The sequence below is a fragment of the Anoplophora glabripennis genome, unplaced genomic scaffold (assembly GCF_000390285.2).
Source record: "Anoplophora glabripennis isolate ALB-LARVAE unplaced genomic scaffold, Agla_2.0 scaffold223, whole genome shotgun sequence".
In the NCBI taxonomy this organism is placed as follows: domain Eukaryota; kingdom Metazoa; phylum Arthropoda; class Insecta; order Coleoptera; family Cerambycidae; genus Anoplophora; species Anoplophora glabripennis.
The window spans coordinates 144,852-164,513 of NW_019416365.1; the positions used below are offsets into that span (position 1 = coordinate 144,852).

A 19,662-nucleotide genomic window follows, 5' to 3' on the forward strand; every position below is an offset into this window, starting at 1 on the left:
ATGCAATCTCTCGCCGTAGTTTATTCCAACATGAATAATTTTGAAAAGAAAACGGTTCTTCACCTGTGCGCGTAATAAGGCACTGTTTAATGACCCTCAAATCTGGCAGATCACTATCATCTTGTAAACACCTTTCATTAGATACAAAGTCTTTATCATAATCTTCCTTCTGGAGCCACTCAGGCCCTTGCCACCACAATGAGGAATTTTTTAAATTGGAGGGACTGGTACCTCTGGACAATAAATCTGCAGGATTGTTAGAACCGGAAACGTGTCGCCATGAATACGGATGTGTATTAGTTTGTATCTCCGAAACACGGTTGCACACAAAGGTTTTGAGCTTAGAAGGTTCAATTTTAAGCCAAGCGAGGACAATAGTTGAGTCTGACCAAAATTGACAATGATCGAATCTTACATTTAAAGACTGGACAACCTTTTGATATAACCTTGACAATATTAGTGCCCCACATAATTCAAGTCTGGGAATTGTGGTTGGTTTCACAGGGCTGACCTTTGCCTTTGCATACAATAAACGAACATACACATTGCCATAACCATCTACTGAGCGTAAATAGATACATCCCCCATAAGCTCTTTCACTGGCATCTGAAAACCCATGCAATTCAATTCTAATGGGATTTCTACAAATGACGTGACGATCTATGTTCAATTCATTTAAAGTGTGTAACTCTGATCGAAAATCAATCCATTTTGTATGTAATTGTAACGGAATAGCTTCGTCCCAAGAAAGTTTCAGAAGCCATAGCTCTTGTATGATCATTTTTGTGACTACAACACAAGGACTAAGTAGACCCAAAGGATCAAAAATTCTAGAGATTTCTGATAAGATAGCTCGTTTACTTACTCGAGATATTTTAGCAATATTGATGTCATAAGACAATTGGTCAGATTGAGGCAACCACATTAGACCAAGTGTTTTAGATTTTTCTTCCTCTTCTTTTCCAAATCCCTTTGAACTTGATGACCATCGAGACTTATCTATTCCTTCAAGAACCTTTTCAGAGTTAGAAATCCACTTCCTTAGGAAAAATTGACCCCGTTCCAAAATATTTAGAAGACCCACACAATTTTGCTGTAGCGATTCTAAAGAATCCGACCCTGTGATTACATCATCAACATACATATCATGTCTGATGATGTTTACTACCTCAGGACACTCATTCTCGTACAACTTGGCCAATTCAAACAGACACCGAATTGCCAGAAAAGGTGCACTAGCTGTGCCATAAGTCACTGTGTTTAAATTAAACGTTGAAATAGGCAAAGAAGTATCAGAACGCCATACAATTCGTTGTAGAGAGCGCTCTCTTTCTTCTACAAGTACCTGCCTGTACATTTTTTCAATATCTGCACACGCTACATACGTATGCTGCCTAAAACGAAGTATGATTGTTATCAAGTCAGACTGAATAGTAGGACCCACCATTTGAAGATCATTAAAAGAGTAGCCAGTTGTAGTAGGAGATGATGCATTGTATACCACCCGCAATTTAGTGGTTTCACTACTTTCTCGCAGAACACCATGATGAGGTAAATAGTATGCACATTCAATCTGAACTTTGTCATTCACCTTAGTCATGTGACCCATTCTTTCATATTCCTCCATAAAGTCTACATACATATTCTTGAATTCAATATTATTCGCAAATTTGTGCTCTAACTGCTGAAACTGTCGAATAGCTCGATTTTTAGATTCCCCTAACAGACTCACACAACTCTTTAATGGAATAGACACCACAAAACGTCCATCTTGATCTTGTCTCGCTGTTTTTGTGAAATGATCCTCACACATTTGCTCTTCTTTCGAGAATTTTCGAATTTCTGAGAATTCATTTTCTATCTCCCATAGCTTACAAACCTGCCTTTGTAAGTCATTCTCAACGGATAAGTTACAATGAGTAAATTTTTCCTGCCCACCGACACCTAAAGGCCCTGAAACTATCCATCCAAATTTTGTTTTTTGGAGGACAGGTTTGTTCGATCCTAGATTTATTTGGGCAGCACACAATAGGTTCCAGAATATATCAGCACCTATTAGCATATCTACTCGAGACGCTTTGTTGAATTGAGGATCAGCTAACCTAAGATGCTGAGGAATTTCCACCTGCGACAGATTGAATGAAAACTCAGGAAGTTGGTTTGTTATCTCAGGAATCACAAGACACGATATTGAAGTACTAAAATTATTGTGACGAGAACGTACAGTGACCTGAGATTTCGATTCTATTTTTGTTGATGTACAACTTAAACCTACCATTTTTATTTCAATTGGAGTTTCCGGTAAACCCAACTGTTTCACTAAATTTGATGTCACGTAAGACGACTGTGACCCACAATCTAACACAGCTCTTATTAGTCGTGGCTTGCCGGTCTTATCTAAAACCTCGAGACTTACTGTAGACAACAACACCATATTTGAAGAAAAGGATGATAAAGTAACAACTGCATCAGAACCTTTCGAATTTTCCCCTTGCTCTATAGCCTCATGATGAAGTAAAGTATTGTGCTTACCGTTGCATTTGTTGCACAAAGCCTTTATCCTGCACCGTGTTACAAAATGACCAGATTTGAGGCAATTTAAGCAAAGTTTTAATTCCCTGACACGATTGTACCTGCAATCGGTAGACAATTTTTGAAATTCTGCACAGTTATTAAGAGAATGTGCTGCCTTACAATGAACACAATATTTTAAATTATCGTTTTCTTTCACACTGGACCCCAGCAGGCAACGTGACGATTGAATTTGCTTCTTTTCGGACCGATTTCCATGTTTGAGTTCCAAACTTTCTAGAAAATCTGCCCTCGTTTTTAGGAAATTTTGAAAATCTTCCAATGTGGGAGGATCACTACCTACCTGATGCTCTTCCCACTTTCTGTTAGTAGCATTATCTAATTTAAGACTAGCCATATGGATTATTAACGTATCCCACTCTTTAGTATTTTGCCCTAGTGAATCTAAAGCACTCAAATGTTTAACAATATTATTTGATAAAGCACGCAGCTTAATAGAAGATTCATGTGACAATTTTTCCAAATTAAACAATGCTTTTATGTGATTATTTATAAGCAGTCTGGTATTATTATACCGGTTACACAGTAATTCCCAAGCCTTTTGATAATTATTTTTTGCAAAATCTAATGACTTGATTATTTGTAACGCATCCCCCTTTAGTGACGATCTTAAATAGTGAAATTTATGTATTTCTGATAAACCAGTATGACAATGTATTAGCGATTCAAAACTATCTCGATATTCTAACCAAGTGTCATAAGTGCCATGAAAATCTGGAATTTTGATAGTTGGCAATTTTAATCCACTTACAAAACCCGTTTCAGTTCTACATATTTCACTATTAATCGATTGAGCATGCGAATGTACTGACTCTATTTCATCTTTAAGATTTTCCCGAAAACTATTTAATAATCTTTTTCCTTTTGAGGTACAACTATAATACTGACTCTGAAATCCTGAACGATCCTGGAACTGCTTTTCTATCTCGGATTCAGACACTGTTAATTCGATTTGCAACTGAATTTCTTCATAATCGGACATTAACGAAAGTGCTGCATTTAGCCTTGATTCAAGCTCTAACGCGCATTCTTCTTCAACAACAAAATTCTCGCTCTCGGACGCGGTAATCAACTCCACCAAGTATCTTTGAAAAAGGGTAAGCCTTTGTTTTACGGAGCCTCTTCTCCTAACTAACAATGTGAATTCTTTCTCTTCACACATTCTTCAAATTGTATAAAATGGCCGAATTTCGTCCAATTTTACGTATACACAATGCTGCTCCCTGCGACGAACAACTAACGTATTCAGGAAGGCTGTGTCAACCAACAAACTGTTTATTCTTTCCTTGCAAGTCCCTGCTCGGGCGCCATGTATAATATTCGGGTTCCTTATCTTTTAATTAGCTTCTTGTTACTTGAAATAACAACTTTATTTCATAAATTATGAATGACAAATATTACTATTTTTATATGAGAAGCACAACTGTCAATACTGTCAAACAAATTACAATTGTTCTCTCCTTTTTTAGATCAGGGCAACACTGACCAGGGCGCAGAGACTTTTACATTTAAATAAGTACCCAACAATCGTGATTACGTTGATATGCTGTTAGATTACAGAGAAACTCATGGGAATTCTTCTAAGACCCGTAGGATCATGATGAGATGAGATGAATCATTTTTCGAATCGTATCATATTTCGGGATCCGGGATCTTTTAAGGATAAAGGATGAACGATACACTTTTGGAGAATATTGCAAATAACCCTTCAAAAAGGTCAGTTTGCAGGATAATAATACCCGTATTATGCACAAAAAGATTTTACAGCTTCAGGATTATCATCACCGACAGCATTTTGTAGGTCGGCATAACGAACATTTTCAGAAAAGAATGGTCATTACATTATACTGGATCTGTGAGATGATCGAAAGTATATATAATTTTTAAGCAACGTCCTGATGCTGAATGATGTACTGGTTGATGTTCCTCTGGAAATTAGTCGAAATGATATCTTGATGATGGTGTTCCTTGCCATATTGGCCGAATTGTTCGAGACTAGTTAAGTCAGTCCTGGACGATGAATTAGTCGAAATGATTCAGTTGCCTGGCCCATCCGATCGCCAGATTTGAATCCTTGCACTTTTATTTACAGAATTGTTTGAAGCAGCAGATGTAATCCACTTCAGTTAATATGGTTGAGGAGCTACGAGAGCAAACAGGTAACGCCGCCAGAGTAATTGCAATAATTCAACGCTGTGTACGTAATAAGCCAAATCAAATAAATAAAAAAATGTAGATAACCTAGTACCATTTGTTTGTATGAACAATTCATATTTAACGCGTATCATCACTAAACAAACCGATCATACGCTTCATGTGAAACGGGTGTAAGTGACAACCTACTGAAATAACAAAGTTGATGTATTTTTGATGAGTAAAAGGTCTGTTATTTTTTGCTTAATGCTGGTTTATAGCATAATTAGAGATCGGAAGCTTTGTAGCGATTATCAAATAAATAAAAAGTAGTAATCAATATTATGCTACTCAGCCGCATTACGAGTTTTAGTAGCAAAAATGGGCAAAATCTATGGCCAAGCCGTGTACCGCTCTATGCTCAGGATAGGCTATGCTATTGATTGCCAAAAAAAACATGTGCCATCCACTCTACCAAGCTAAGCGTCAAAGTTACTCACACACGCACAAATGACAAAGAAATGCACGACCAACGTCCTCGGCGAAAAACCTGGATTGTTCATCTGCACGCCAGGCCGACAGGACAGGCATTAGGGTATCGTATCGAATAAATTGATCGGTGCGAACCTTCAAATCAGAGTAGTTGATGCTTCGTTCGCTACCATTAGTAAAAATAGCATCTATAAAAAACTTCGACTATTAAACGGTCATTTTCGTTTTTGAAATGGGTATTTACCGATCTTTGGAGACGATTAACCACGGAACACTTAGGACAACTGTTAATCATTTTGTACAATCGCTTTTTATGTTTCGTACTATTTATGCAAATACTTACATATACAGGGTGTCCGCAAATTTCACCGACAACGATTGACTGCACATTCACGACGATAAATAAAGACGATCTACGAAAAAAAAGTGAAATAAAAAATTTTTTGTTTTTGAGTTTCAAGTTGTAAAAAATAAAACAAATTTAATTAATAACTTCATAACCCTTTTACCGATCGCGTTAAAATTTGGTACATTTATTTAGACCATTATTGCATATTATTTCTTAAAGATTTAGTCAAATCGATGTACTGGGTGATAGTTTTCTCTGGTTACCTCTCCCTTTTAACGGTCAAAACCTTTACAGTGGTCGTATTTTTTTAAAGCGGGCGGCAACATTGAAAAGGTCGTTTTATTTAAAAAAAATATTGTCTCTTGAGAAAATCGCCTACACAAAGCCATTCTTGAATTCTTGAAAAATGGCGGAAACCCTGTAGGTATAATCTTATAGCGTAAAGCGTGTGGTTATAAGAAGCAATTTTTGTTTGATTAAAATTACATAAAAGAAAACTCGGCCTAGAGCCAACTCTGTACTATTGCAGCCTCCCTAACATTTTCCATCTCTAATTATAATAAATTTTATTATTTTATTGTAGTAAGCGAGTCAATTCCCCATCTTTTTGTTTATTATTCAGTCAACTAAGCGTTTCGATTTAAGCTCCAAACTAATAAAATTAAAAAAAAGCATATTATCTTAATAACTAAGAGGTTTTTGAAAAAAATATATTAGACAAAAGTTGCTGCTTTTAGTGAGTTAGACTTAAATAGTATGTCGTTAAAGTTTTGGCACTTATTTCTGGGACACCTTTCATTTATGTTAAAATTTATACAGTTAAAGTCATAAAGTAACTGTATTGAACAACTAACTGAATTGTGACATAAACATTTACATAGGTACATTCGCGCGACATTTCTCTGCATGTATCTGCTTCACACTGACGATCAGGCTAATTAATGAAAAAAAAGTTCTTTTCCATTAAGATAACGATTTTAACAGGCTTGCCAATTGGAAACACGCCATACATTTTTTCACGTATATACGTATATGAGTTAAGCTTTGCTAAAGCATAACGGTGTACTTATACATCTATAAAAAGGTAATTAGTATAGCAAGTAGTGTATTACAAATCGATGTTAATTTTGTATCTAAAATCTATTATTATAAAAATTTTTTAGTGAATGTAAATTATTATTGCAAAAATTTAATGGTTTACATTATTAAATTACTATAAGTTTCATATTCATATTTATTCATAAAACATGAGAAAAAACTGAGTTGTTGAAAAGTTGAATTAATAACGAACAAGGTCGTTTCACATACCTATATATTTTTTATTTATTTGAATTCAGCACGTTTCAAAATTATTATAGTTTTTTTTCAGAATTTTAATTTTAAAATATGAACATGTTCCGCCCTTTTCTATAAGGCGTTGTGACGTCAACTATGTCGCATGCGCATTACGCTTTAAGTTTATGTTGGTATAACAAGTTAAGTTGGCTATTCTGACATTACTGGAACAGTCACATTTTCTGTCATTTATCATTATTTACTATTTGTTGTGCTGGTGACCGGTTGTGATTTTGTGTGTTATTTTTGTTTATTATAATTTTAATTAACATGGAGAGTATGAAAAATTACAATATACAGTTATCACTGCCACACTCACTGTATAATAATAAATAAGACAGATCTACTATAGGTTTGTGATATTAACCTCAAATTATAAAGTATCAAGACTGTCATGAATCATGATGTTAAATCGTTTTCTGTGTATTTTGTTTGTCTCGATTACGCTTGTATACGAGTTGACGTCACAGCGAGAGAGACAATAATTTTAGACAGAAAATGTTTAAATTTTATTTTGATATTGTTCCTCTGCGATCCATTTTTTCTGAAAAGTAAGTTAATGAAAATAAATATATAAGCTTTTGCTACTGAAAAATAATAGCAAATTCAGTTTTTGGAATCTAACGCAACGACCCTATTAGATTATAAACCCTGAAAACTTAAAAAAATATTAATAAACATTTTATTGCACGTTACGATGGTGAAGGGTGTGTGTAGAATAATAATATCAAAAAAGTAACTCGAAAGAAGCGACGCTAAGTTGGCAAATTTCAAACAAATTGCAAATTTACGTGTTTTTTCACTTTTTTTACTACCCAACTTATAGCTTAATTACTAAACGTTCATTTTAAAAGTTAATCTAGTAGATATAGGTTCTAATTGATCCAAAGCATCGTATCGGAAAATATTGGATTTACGTTGCTCTAGTCAACTAACAAAGTAGGATGTGCAAATCAGCGTTATAAATAAATTGTCCCTGGTTCAGGAAATAGCCGCTCGAGAATTCGCTCTTTTTGCATTAAATAGAGTGCATTTTTACGGTAATTAAAAAAAAGAAGTCACTTACGTCTCTCTGCTCCTCAGATAGTTTTTTTAAATTAACTATTGCACGTATCGGATCGGAATTTTAGAGACAATTAAAGAAAGGATTATACTTTTATATTGACAGTTCATGTAATAAGCCGGTTAGTAGCAATAAAAGTTAACGTTAATGAACGGCCTGCGCGCGTGAGAAGCGTGTAAGATTTTTGATTGTAATATTTCATTTATTTAACTTCTAAGTTCTAAGTTCTATTTAATGTAAAAAGAGCGAATTCTCGAGCGGCTTTTGCCTGACCCTGGAACAAATTATTTATAGCGCTGTTTTGCACATCCTGCTTTGTTTTTTTCAAATTTCTTTTTCGATAGGTTTCTCTGGATCAATTAGAAAGCTTATAAGATACCTAAATTATCTTCCAGGTAAAAGATGAAGAAAAAACAAATCCCTTCGATGATTAGTTCCGATAAGTCCTTCCCTTTAAAATGGTTTATCGTTGTCATTGTGGTTCACTTTCACGTCCCATCGACTTTAAAAACCTGAAAAATATTTAGAATACTTTTTTCAATAAATAACCGTATTTTTAGTGGGTTAGAGGGCTCTTGGTAGCGAATTAGGCCGAAAAAGGCCTAAAAACGTCGTAAAAATGCAGTTATTTGACCATGTTCCACTAATTTTAAAAATCTGAAAAAATTCAGGGGAAAACTTTGATCAAAGATACACATTATATTTTTTTCCGAGACAACCATATTTTTATTTTTTTTTTAATTAAATTTTTAAGTTTTAATACGCTTATAAAATTTTTACTTTTGGGCTGGGAGTTTCGAAAAAATATCACCTTGTAGGGCCAAAAAACTTTTAATTAAAAAAAACCCGTTAAATATGGCCAAATGACGGAAAAACACGAAATAATTTTTTTTGAGGTTAGGTTTGCATTTTTTGGGCTGAAAATTTACACAGAACTACCATTTTTCATGCTGAACATGCCAGTATTTTTTTCGTCTCGATTCACTCCGGGGCAATTTTCACTATTTTATCCGGCTAGGCCCTTTCATCAACATTCATCGCTTTTTACATAATAATTGCGCAATTTTCGAAAACTATTTTTTCCGTATTCAACCTTTGTTTTACAGTTAACAAATTGGTGAAATATTACTTTAGATACCTACCTTAAATTTTCCAAGAGCTCGTCTAGATTTTCATGGGAAGTAAAAAAAGTGAAAAAAAAAACACGTAACTTTGCCACTTAATTGCAATTTGCCAACTTAGCGTCATTATTTTCGAGTTTTTTTTTATATTATCATTCTACATACCCTTTCCCGTCATAAAGTGCAATATCTGCTAATAATTTGTTTACGTTCAAACTGGAGTATTATTAAATTGTCGATGTCTGGTTTGGTATGGAAAATTTTACCGTGACAGAGATGAAGGCGTGTCTTTCTGTAGTCAATTTTACCGCATCGTGTTTGACATGAGACCGGTAAAAAGAGAAGCGAAACCGATCAACTAATTCCCTACTGAAAATGTAGGTTATAATATAATAAAGGCAGAAACACAACATTTACTCGCAGACGTTCTTCAAGAATGGACATACTGCCGGTCTGTCTCACGTTAACGATATGTTTCGTTCACGCAGGCAGCAGCAATAATAATGGCACCAATGATAAACAAATAATTGAAGAGAATGTCACAGATTGCGTAGAAACCAACTATCCCTCGAATATCGCACCTGAAAAAGCTGTGAGTAGTACTGTATTATATAATTTAAAATCAAGTGATTCTGGTGAAAATTCAAATCCGTTTTTCAATAGCCCATCTAATTTAGGCAGGAAAATGAAAATGTCGATGAATGTGATACAGTATATGATAGTGCCAGGGTTTCTAATGGCGGGAATTCTACCCTGGGTAATGCCAGGACTTCAAATTGTTGTTTCCGTTTTATCCATGGTAAATAATATGGCTTTTACTAGTGCCCTAGTTGCCTTGGTCAGGAGTTACGTTTTTGAAAAGGAACCTGAGGAACATGTAGTGTACCTCAATCATGGTTACAAACATGGGGATCACGCCAGGTGATTCTGGCATTCCATTTTTTTAAATGAATGCATTTGTTTTTTTCTAGTCCACATAGTGTTTTAAGATTTACACCTTGCCTTTAGTTTATATGTATTGTGTGTATTCAGCTTTATTCCTTATTAGGTAAAAAATATGAAATAAGATATTATTTTACTTTTTAAAAATCGTGTATTTATTAATAAAAAACATTTTTGTTGGAAGTCTCTTTTATTTCTGAACAAATATATTTTTTAATTAAGTATAAGTATTGAAAATGTATGTGTAGGCTTATACATATTTTGATGATGTATATAAAACATAGGCAACCAGGCATATCATAAAGTGAAATAGTGTTTTGCCTAAATATAAGATTACACCCATTCAAGCAAGCTCGATAGAATATAGATGCTCCGGATGAATGTTTTGTTATAACTGCTTAATAGAAATAAATAAATTTACTCATGTATAATGTTTATTAATTAAAAACAAAATAAATATAATAAAATTTATATTATATAACATAACGGGTTCTATCTAATGGTAAAATGATTTCCAATAGAATGGAAAACCAATCACAATATAACATTTTAAATTCAACAACACAGTAACGATAAATAATAACAAAACAGCAGTAATATAACAAATAATTTAAAATTATAACAGAAAATTAAAATCTACATTGTGAAATATTCCTTTTCTGACAGCTTGTAAATGTCAAAGGTCAATCAATATATTAACTTTGTAGTTGGTTGTCAAGTCTTAATTTTTCGAAAAGAGAGCAGCTTGAGAAGAATACTCTCAATAATTTTTATTATAAAAGTTACGCAATACCCTTGTAATATCTATTTAAGTCTTGATATAAAGAACGAAAGAATGTATTTCTTGGTTGATTGTTTTTTGTGAGTAATACAGGAAGTCATGTATAATGACCTATCTCTTAAGTTATAAAATATAATACCCTCAAAATTTTGGAATATCTGGAAGTTATCAGTGACTGAACATTTTCCCAGTTAGTTGCCACGTTATCGTATTAGGCTTCTTGACGTTTCGAGAGGCAGATCGCTCTCTTCTTCAGAAGACACAGTTCCAGATTTTCCTCTGAAGAGAACGATCTTGAAACACGATGAAGCCTAAACTGACTACGTGGCAACCAGCCAAGAAATTGTTCAGCCGCATCTTGAAATATCTTGAAGTTAAGTGTGTAGGTACGTATTAATATTCAAATATAAAAGAAATCTGTACATATCACGTCTCTTTCAGTTTATTATAACATTTAATATGCTTTACTTCCTCCACATTCATATCTTTGTCTCCCCAGCCCCACAACATATCACCATGATCATGGTGATTGGGATCATCATGATTAACCTTCCTGCTCTTGTGTTCTACCCAAGAACCATCACCAGTTCTCTCAACACGTTTTTTCACCATGTGGGGAGACACCGTCTTCAAGTCGTAGGCCCAGCCTATTTTTGACATCAAGTCTAGGAATGCTGTGGTGAAATTTAGGCGGTAGTTGCCAAGTTCCGCCGCTTTATAGTCCCAGGGGAAGACGTGGTGATAATTGTGCCAACCCTCCCCGAAAGCAGCCCATGCCACGAAGGTGTTTTCGGTAGCTTTGATGTTCCTGAAATGAGACAGGCGATTGAAGTGACCTATTTTCAATTTTTCTCTACTATGGTAAATACAGTTCACTACAATATAACGTTGATGATTTCAAGAAGAAAAATGTGGTTAGATTTATATGTATAGAAAGTATTGATTAACTGGCGTTTATGCAATGCATTTGTTATTTTTGAAACTTACTTGTCATACGGTTTGGTGCCAAAGATGTGTGCAGCGCTGTTCACCAACCAAGTAAAGTTCAGCGATATGGTGTATCTAAAGATGCTAGCGACGAAAAAGGTGTTCCACCAGCTTTCTCCCCAATAGTAGTAGGGGAAAAAGGAAGGAATCAAGAAACAGAAAACTGGCGCCAAAATAAGATAGTACCTGAATATCCAGAAGGAAAAAAATTACGTCGATCGTATGTCTTAAAATAAAATACAAATAAAAACTCTTTCTATAATTACATATGTCAGTAATACAGGCTGTCTCCTAAAAAAACGTCGCAAGCCATAACGTCGTTATTTATAGTCTGATTTTAAAAATGAAAAAAATTAAATGAAATATATCTAAATATACTACAGAGGGACCATTTTGGAGCTTATTTACTATTTTTTTTTTCTTGAAAAGCGATAGTCAACAATGGCAATATAGTTTTTTTGTTATTTACTATTGTGCAGATTTGACTGTAAGCATTTATTACAGAAAAGCCGACATTAGTCGATACCGCATTCGGCGCCCGGCCACTAATACATAGTGCTGGCAACTGAAAAGACAATTTTGTAGATAACAGAGAAAAAACAATACAATGAATATACATTAAAATAAAAACAATTTAATTAAATACATAGAAAGTTCAAGACGAAATAACATTAATTAAATAAAAAACACATTGATCGAAGAACAACAAACACAAAACAACTAAAGAAACAAATTGTAGCCGTCGTTATCCAGCGTTTTCCTCTAATGATTATACTTTTCGAGGAATGGCTTGAATTTGTGCTTTTTCAATAATGCATGTACTCTTTGATGCTCCAATATTATTAGAAATTTCCCGAAGTTCTTGGGTTTTGTTCATCGTTAAGAAGAACATTGAACTTGATGTTTTCATTAAATTGACGTTCTTCTAGCTTTGGTTTCTTAAAAGCACCATAGTTTTTCAAATTTTCTCCCAGGTCTTACAAATCTACGTGATTCTGGAACTTCTCTGTGGGGAAATAGTTCTCTGTAAATGCAGACTCCTGCACCACGATTTTTATTACACCGAAAGTATACCTGAATCATGTCCCTCTTGATTATTATTCATATTTTGCACTGTTGAACTTATTTCAATAAATAACCTACTGTAAATGACACAGAAAGAGTATAATGCGTAAAAAAACTGGGACACGAACATTAAAATGATATTTACTTGCTTTGTTGTATTATTTTTTGTTTTCTAGGCATACATGATTAGTCAAAATATGTTTGGGCGCTAATAATGCGGTATTGACTATTTTCATGCATTTTCTGTAATACATGTTTTACAAAAGTAAACTTTATATACATCGTTGAATTCAGAATAGAAATCTACACAATAATAAATAAAAAAATATATTGCCATTTGAAAAAAAAGTTTACTATCGCCTTAAAAAAATAAATAAATACGCTCCAATAGGCTCACTCTATAGTGTATTTAGAGCCATTTCATATGTTTTTTGTTTTCTAAAATCGGACTATAAATGACGGAGTTATGGCTTGAGGCATTTTTTAGGAGACAGCCTGGTGGTGTATCACGAAGAGGGTCCAGAAGGATTATCTCAAAATGTAGTCAGAATTGAAATCTGAAAATTTGTATACAGGCGTTCATCAAAAATATCTATTAAATGAAAATAGTGTCAACTTCCTCGCACTTCCGATTATACTGGAGATCATCATCAACTTTGTTATTTCAAATGGAACACTGTATATTTATGCATTTTTTAATTATACGGTAAATTCTAAACTATTTTCAAAGGTCAAAGGTACTATAGGCTAAAATGTGACAGTTTTCAAGTGATTATCAATTTTCGAAAAAAAATGTTATTTTTGAAAATATAATAACTCCGACATTTTCTGTGTTGAAATCAATAATTTCCAATTTACACAAGATCTGTTAACTTTGGGTATGGGGGAACTATAGTGTCATTTTAAAGTAAATTTAATTCTGCATCCATTAATGTAATAATATACAGGGTGTACCATTTGAAATATTTGAGTAAATTCAACTTTAACGTCACATATTGGCCACACGTTTTAAACACTCTGTATGAACTTTTGCAAATTTGACATAAACTGGTTCAATTCCATTGCTTTTAAATTATCAACGCCAAATTTCATTAATAAATAAAGCTAAATGTCGGAGTTAATCTGTTTTCAAAAATCATTTACATCCCTCAATGTTTTGCGAAAATTGATAATAACTTGAAAACTGTCACATTTTGGCCTTTAGTACCTTTTATGAAATTAGTCTAGAATTTACCGTAGAATTAAAAAATTCAAAAATATACAGTGTTCCATTTAAAATAACAGAGTTGATGATGACTTCCGGTATAACCGGAAGTGCGGGAAAGTTGACACTATTTTCATTGAATAGATATTTTTGATAAACCCCTGTATACAAATTTCCAGATTTCAATTTTGACTACTTTTTGAGATAATCCTACTGGGGTATCCTCTTCGTGATACACCCTGTACATATAAGAGTGCTAATGCTACCAGACAATTTTAAAGACAAAATACATACTATAGTTCAGCTAATTATATTGTAATCCGAAGTTGTTTCATTTTTGAGTTATGAGGATCAAATTTAAAAAAAATATATTATTATTGCGAAATTAATTATTTTATAAATTTTACAAGGAATCGTATTTATGAGCACAAACAATGTAACTCTAGTCAATGTAAACGAAGCTCGGAACATTTTCCAGCGCTTCTAAAAACATTGCTATTATTTAAAGCAATGTGTTTAGTTTGTGAATCTCGGTGTCAACGACCTCATTAACCTGGTTTAGGTTAATTACATAATATCAATTATCAATGAATATTGTTACATTTTGTTACCTAAAAAAAATCATTTGAGAGAACAAGCTGATACGTGTTTCTAAAACTCAAAAGTAGCCTCCGTATAATATGTCCCCATTCTGAATATTTGACCCAATTATATTGACCTCAAGATTATCTGGCAGTATTTTTACTTCTTTATTAAATCCACCCTATGTGACATTATTTGTGTCGACTTACTTTTTTTGAAACATCACGACAGGGTCAGCTTCTAAGTCTGAGAGGTCTACTGTTTTCCCCTTGATAAAAACATCTTTGTGTTTCCTCACCATCAGCCACCCAACGTGCGAAAAGAAGAAACCTCTTTTGGCGTTGTGGGGGTCAGCGTCGGTTTCTGTGAACTTATGGTGAACTCTGTGATCTCTCGTCCACTCGTAGATGTGGTTTTGCAGGGCGGTTGTTTGCATGATCATCAACAGGATTCTTAAGGGCAATTTGGCGACGTACGTCCTGTGCGCCCAAAGCCTATGGGCGCCAGCTGTTATGCCCATTCCGGCAAACGCAGCGTAGATATACGCTGAAATAAAAATACACTCTTTCGTATTTCGTACAATTATGGGATGTTTCAGTAATAACTGGTGTTAGTTAAGCTGATCCAATTTATTTCTTAATTTCGAGAAACTTACTGTATAAACAGGTCTTCCAGCTGGCTTGAGTGATCGCCAGCCACAATCCGTAGATGGCACCTAGATGTAGGAAAAAGAAGACCATCACATTCCTCCAAACAATTTGAAGTTTGTACTGTTGATGTTGACCACTGGCGCGCACTGTCCTTTTTACAGGTCTCTGATATGTAGTGGGGTAAGTTATGGGACTAATTATTTGAACAGGTTCCGCTGTACTGGCCAGCAAAGCCGAGTTTCCGATGAGATTCGGCGCCATTTCACTAAAAAATATGTGTGAAGGACAATAAAATGAAAGTACTGATATTTAAATTTATTTATTTGTCAGTTATTAATTTTTGGTTTTCACCTGGTCTAAGTCGGTATAATTATTCGTAAAATACAATTTAAGAAACAAAAGACACGTTGAGTTCAGGAAATGATAAAGTTGCTATAAGTTTTGTTTCCATGTTGTCTGACAAACCCGTAATTACAATTTCTCGACCTCAGTGACTTTGAAGTAGCATGGAGTAAAGCGAAAGCTATAGTGAAAATGAAAGTTTATGCTATGAGGAAAAGGTCATGAAGTAATAAATGGGGTAAGAACATTATTTAATGCGTCTATTACCTTTTATTAGGAATACCTAGCGAGAAACTGTACAACGTGGATACTAAGAGTTTAGTAACAACGTCGCCTTCAAAGTTCGTCTGTCATTTCTTAGTTTGGATGCTAATATTGCTCTATTATCCTGGAATTCGGTGATAGTTTATATTTTTGTATTTGAAAGTGTCAACCAAGTTACAGCCGAAAATATTCCACTTCACTTTCTCCTTATAACGAAGTACGGAGACAATTTCGAGAACTTCAAGTCACCAAAAGTATGATAAATACAAACATTCATCTGCCACTGACGAATAATATATTGAAGAAGTTTATAGGTTAGCGGGTCAAATAATTTGGTCCTGCTTAAGGTAACAAGCAAATAAATTGAATGTAGTTACACTGAACAAGGTAGAAGACGTTTCGGTGGTGATAAATAAAACATAAGTGCTTTTCCAAGGAAAAAAAAAACGTTCTATTTTAGTACTAGTACAATCTTTATGGTTGCTTAATTAATGAGAGGTGTATGGTTCAATTATGATATAGTTTATTTATGTCGAAAGAACTATAACTCATTTTATATTAGGAAACCTAGTTACCTCAAACTTGAAACTTTCTTTTGTTAGTGCTAAGAAAATTGTACTAAATAATTATCTATGAGTAAAAAATTAAAGTTTCATGAATTTTAAAGCGATACGACTCAATTAAAATTCGTTAATAAGCTCTTATCTGTTGTGCAATTTGAGGCGTTAGTTATATAACTTTTTTAATATGTAATTAAACGCCTTTTTACGAGAAAGTCCGATACAAGTTAAATGTTTTTTACGGTAATGTGTACATACATAAAAAAGCAAATAAGGTAGGTATTTAGATTGTTTGAGTCTTATACAGGGTGATTCAAAAAACCGCTGACAGACTTCTAGGGTAAGTAATATATGAAAAATTAAGACAAAAAGTCTTAATAAACATAGGGTCGCAAATGCCTCCTTAACGAGATACAGGGCGTCAAAGTTTCCGTAAAATTAAAGCGTAAAAATGACAAAAAGAAGCTTATAATCTAGTTTACTTAACTCACTTGTACACATTGACATTAGTGACAGGCGATGTTTAATTTTATTTAGAATAGCACAAGCCTACTATGCGAAACTAAAATGAATGAAAATAAAATTGGATTTCCAAATTTTCTACAAAGGTGTTTCTCTTAAAAATGGTTGCTTTAATCCGAATTTTGCAAGAGACCAATTCGATAGACAATTGAACACTTTACACGAAAATAGTGCCCTTTTGACAAAATTAGCAGTGGCGTAGAAAATATTAAAAAAAAGGGTCACGTTGACCCCGTCTCTAGGACACTGCTGCTCATAAAATTTTGAGCAGTACGTCAAACATTGGTCTTAAGGTGCTAACTACGCATAGCAAATTTGAAATAGAAATGTTCAGGCATTTTGGAATTATTGCAGACAATGTTTAATTTTACAGAAACTTTAACGCCCTGTATCTCGTTAAGGAGGCATTTGCGACCCTATGTTTATTAAAACTTTTCGTCTTAATTTATTATGTATTATCTACCCTAGAAGTCTGTCAGCGGTTTTTTGAATCAACCTGTATAGGTGACATTGAGGGGTACCAGGTATTTGTTAATTTTACCGGATTTGTCACGTCTCAAAAAAATAAACAAATTTGTTTATAATTGCCATATGCAATAAAGTTCCTAATCGTAATAAATTGCTTAATAGGAGTTTTTTTAGGAACGTCATTTGAAAATTGTCAATTATTGGCAAAATTTATTTCGTAACGTGTTACGAAAAATTTTTTCTACAAACAATTCGTGGTGAACACAGCATAAAATTATATTTACTGGCAAGCTGTTGTCAAAATGTTTATACAAACAGTATCACTTAGGCACGTACGTTAAAAAAATCACTTTTAGGCACGCCTGCTAGAAAGGTTATCATTGCGAAATTAAAGTTACACTTGAAAAGTCATAATCAAACATGGTTTGTAGAAAAAAAAAATTTGTTTAGTTCTTTACTCAAAAGTGAAAATGCCTCTTATGTCATTAATATTTGAGAGAGTTACCAAATAAACGCATAAAAATTCCGAAGAAATCAAAATTTTATTTTTATTTAATTTGTTACCACAATACCATTGAATCATTAACATTTCAATGAATTGTGCTGGTAAAAGTTAATAATTGACAACATTTTAGAAATCGAAACATTTTAATGGATTTTGTTCCAGGAGAAAAGTGAAACTTGTTTTCAGTCATGAGTAAAAATGATTTTAATGTTTTCTTTGCTATCTGCATTTAAAATCGCTTTTTAAAAAACTAACAGACATGAGGGCAATTTTGAAAAATCTCCGCTCCTTTTTATTAAAAATATGTTTTATTTTCAAGGCCAATTAAAAAAGCATATTTATTTTTGTTTAAAATATGATAATATACGATACAGTAGTTCAGAAAAAAAACTTTTAATTAAGGGCAGGTACAGCTTTGACCTGAAATAGGGCAGTTAACAGTTATTTTATCGTTAAAAGCTATTCGCTTTTAATTAGCATACAATGGATGGGTCTTAATGGAAACGAAGTGCCCACTAATTGATAATGGTACTTTCTATGTTGGATTTACTTCAACTAAAGTAGGTCCAAAAATAATTGTAGCAGCCTTTTGAAAACGGATGTTTAAGTAGAACGTACAGTATTGAACAATAAACTGTATTTCTCCTTTTCTATCCATATCTCAGGGAATTAAGCAAATTTCACAGTAAAATTTTGTTTAATAAGTATAGAAATCAACTTGATATGGTTAGAATTGCAAAGATGTAGAAAATGATATTAATATTCACTTATATTACATTAGTACAATGGTTGCAATATGAGTGTTGGATATAATCATGTCTTTGGAAGTTTTTTGAATTTTTATTAAATCTATTGAGCTCGAAACATGCTCTATCTCATTTCCAAAATTATTTGTTCCAGTTCTACACCTGGTGCGTCAATCCAAATTAAAAGCGCTATAAGACAGAAGAAAACTTACCCGACTAAATACTATCAGACACTAAAATGCACTAACTAAGACAGTCACAGACGCTCCTCAAAGTGCCTACCACTTTCGCTACATTGAACTTGAGGATTTGGTAATGAATAAAATTATAACCCAATGGTACCTGTTGTTAAATTCATTTTTCGACCCCCACGTTGCACGCGAGCCTTCCCTCCGTCTTCGTCGGACGCTTGGAAATCTAGTGCTGCTTCCGTTTCGAGGCGGTACCCGGCCGTGGATTTCTCTCAAGTTCAAGAGATGTGTGTCAAGCCTTGGTGCCGCTTTCGCAAGAAACGCGACTTGCTATCTTTCTGACGGGTTACACGTACGCTGTTTGTGGTGGCATTCGGATAAGGTGAATGCCTCCAAAGAAAATAAGAGTTTCTAGAAAGTAATACATATAACAGCACAATTGGTAATTACGATACCTATACAGGGATGGCCAGAAGTACGGGATAAAATTCATATCTTTTGAACGAGTTAATTTTTTTAAAACGCCGAAACACGTTAACTGATTTTGATTTTTTCCCATCTTTCGGTTATATAATCATTAATTTTTCTTCAACCCCCCAACCCCCAGCTACCCCTACTTTTTTCTTCAAATGGAAACATAAGGCATTAGGGGGCTCGTTGAAAAGCTTATAGAAAACCGAATCCAGCCATACCAAATAGACAAGTTTTATTTTTTCAATACCAAGGTTTTTAGGGTTGTATAAAACACCTACTTAAAGTACACCTAAA

General features: G+C 33.8%; 3 protein-coding genes across 3 annotated transcripts; 1 reads left to right on the plus strand and 2 right to left on the minus strand.

Annotated features, from left to right (window-relative positions):
* Positions 1-558: 558 nt before the first annotated feature.
* Positions 559-3,754, minus strand: LOC111691441. The gene is made up of 3 exons (XM_023454274.1): positions 3,405-3,754; positions 866-2,633; positions 559-606 (listed from the first exon to the last, which is right to left on the minus strand). The coding sequence occupies exons 1-3, from the start codon at positions 3,752-3,754 to the stop codon at positions 559-561; spliced, it is 2,166 nt and encodes a 721-aa protein (XP_023310042.1).
* A 5,694-nt stretch (positions 3,755-9,448) lies between these two features.
* On the plus strand, positions 9,449-9,827 carry LOC108906956. The gene is made up of 2 exons (XM_018710405.1): positions 9,449-9,677; positions 9,763-9,827. The coding sequence occupies exons 1-2, from the start codon at positions 9,522-9,524 to the stop codon at positions 9,772-9,774; spliced, it is 168 nt and encodes a 55-aa protein (XP_018565921.1). The 5' UTR covers positions 9,449-9,521; the 3' UTR covers positions 9,775-9,827.
* Positions 9,828-10,967: 1,140 nt separating this feature from the next.
* LOC108906960 (acyl-CoA Delta(11) desaturase-like) lies at positions 10,968-18,961 on the minus strand. Its single transcript, XM_018710418.1, has 5 exons — positions 18,916-18,961; positions 15,302-15,561; positions 14,856-15,192; positions 11,796-11,981; positions 10,968-11,616 (listed from the first exon to the last, which is right to left on the minus strand). The coding sequence occupies exons 2-5, from the start codon at positions 15,555-15,557 to the stop codon at positions 11,235-11,237; spliced, it is 1,161 nt and encodes a 386-aa protein (XP_018565934.1). The 5' UTR covers positions 15,558-15,561; positions 18,916-18,961; the 3' UTR covers positions 10,968-11,234.
* Positions 18,962-19,662: the final 701 nt, after the last annotated feature.

Excerpts from the sequence above, each read along its gene's own strand:
- LOC111691441 (XM_023454274.1), bottom strand. The coding sequence starts at position 3,754 with ATGTGTGAAGAGAAAGAATTCACATTGTTAGTTAGGAGAAGAGGCTCC. Across the intron at positions 2,634-3,404 it reads AATCTTAAAGATGAAATAGA|GTACAATCGTGTCAGGGAAT; the intron begins GTCAGTACATTC and ends TACCGATTGCAG. Across the intron at positions 607-865 it reads ATATTGCTAAAATATCTCGA|ATGCCAGTGAAAGAGCTTAT; the intron begins GTAAGTAAACGA and ends ATGGGTTTTCAG.
- LOC108906956 (XM_018710405.1), top strand. The coding sequence starts at position 9,522 with ATGGACATACTGCCGGTCTGTCTCACGTTAACGATATGTTTCGTTCAC.
- LOC108906960 (XM_018710418.1), bottom strand. The coding sequence starts at position 15,557 with ATGGCGCCGAATCTCATCGGAAACTCGGCTTTGCTGGCCAGTACAGCG. Across the intron at positions 15,193-15,301 it reads CTGGAAGACCTGTTTATACA|CGTATATCTACGCTGCGTTT; the intron begins GTAAGTTTCTCG and ends TTTTTATTTCAG. Across the intron at positions 11,982-14,855 it reads GTCGTGATGTTTCAAAAAAA|GTACTATCTTATTTTGGCGC; the intron begins GTAAGTCGACAC and ends CTGGATATTCAG.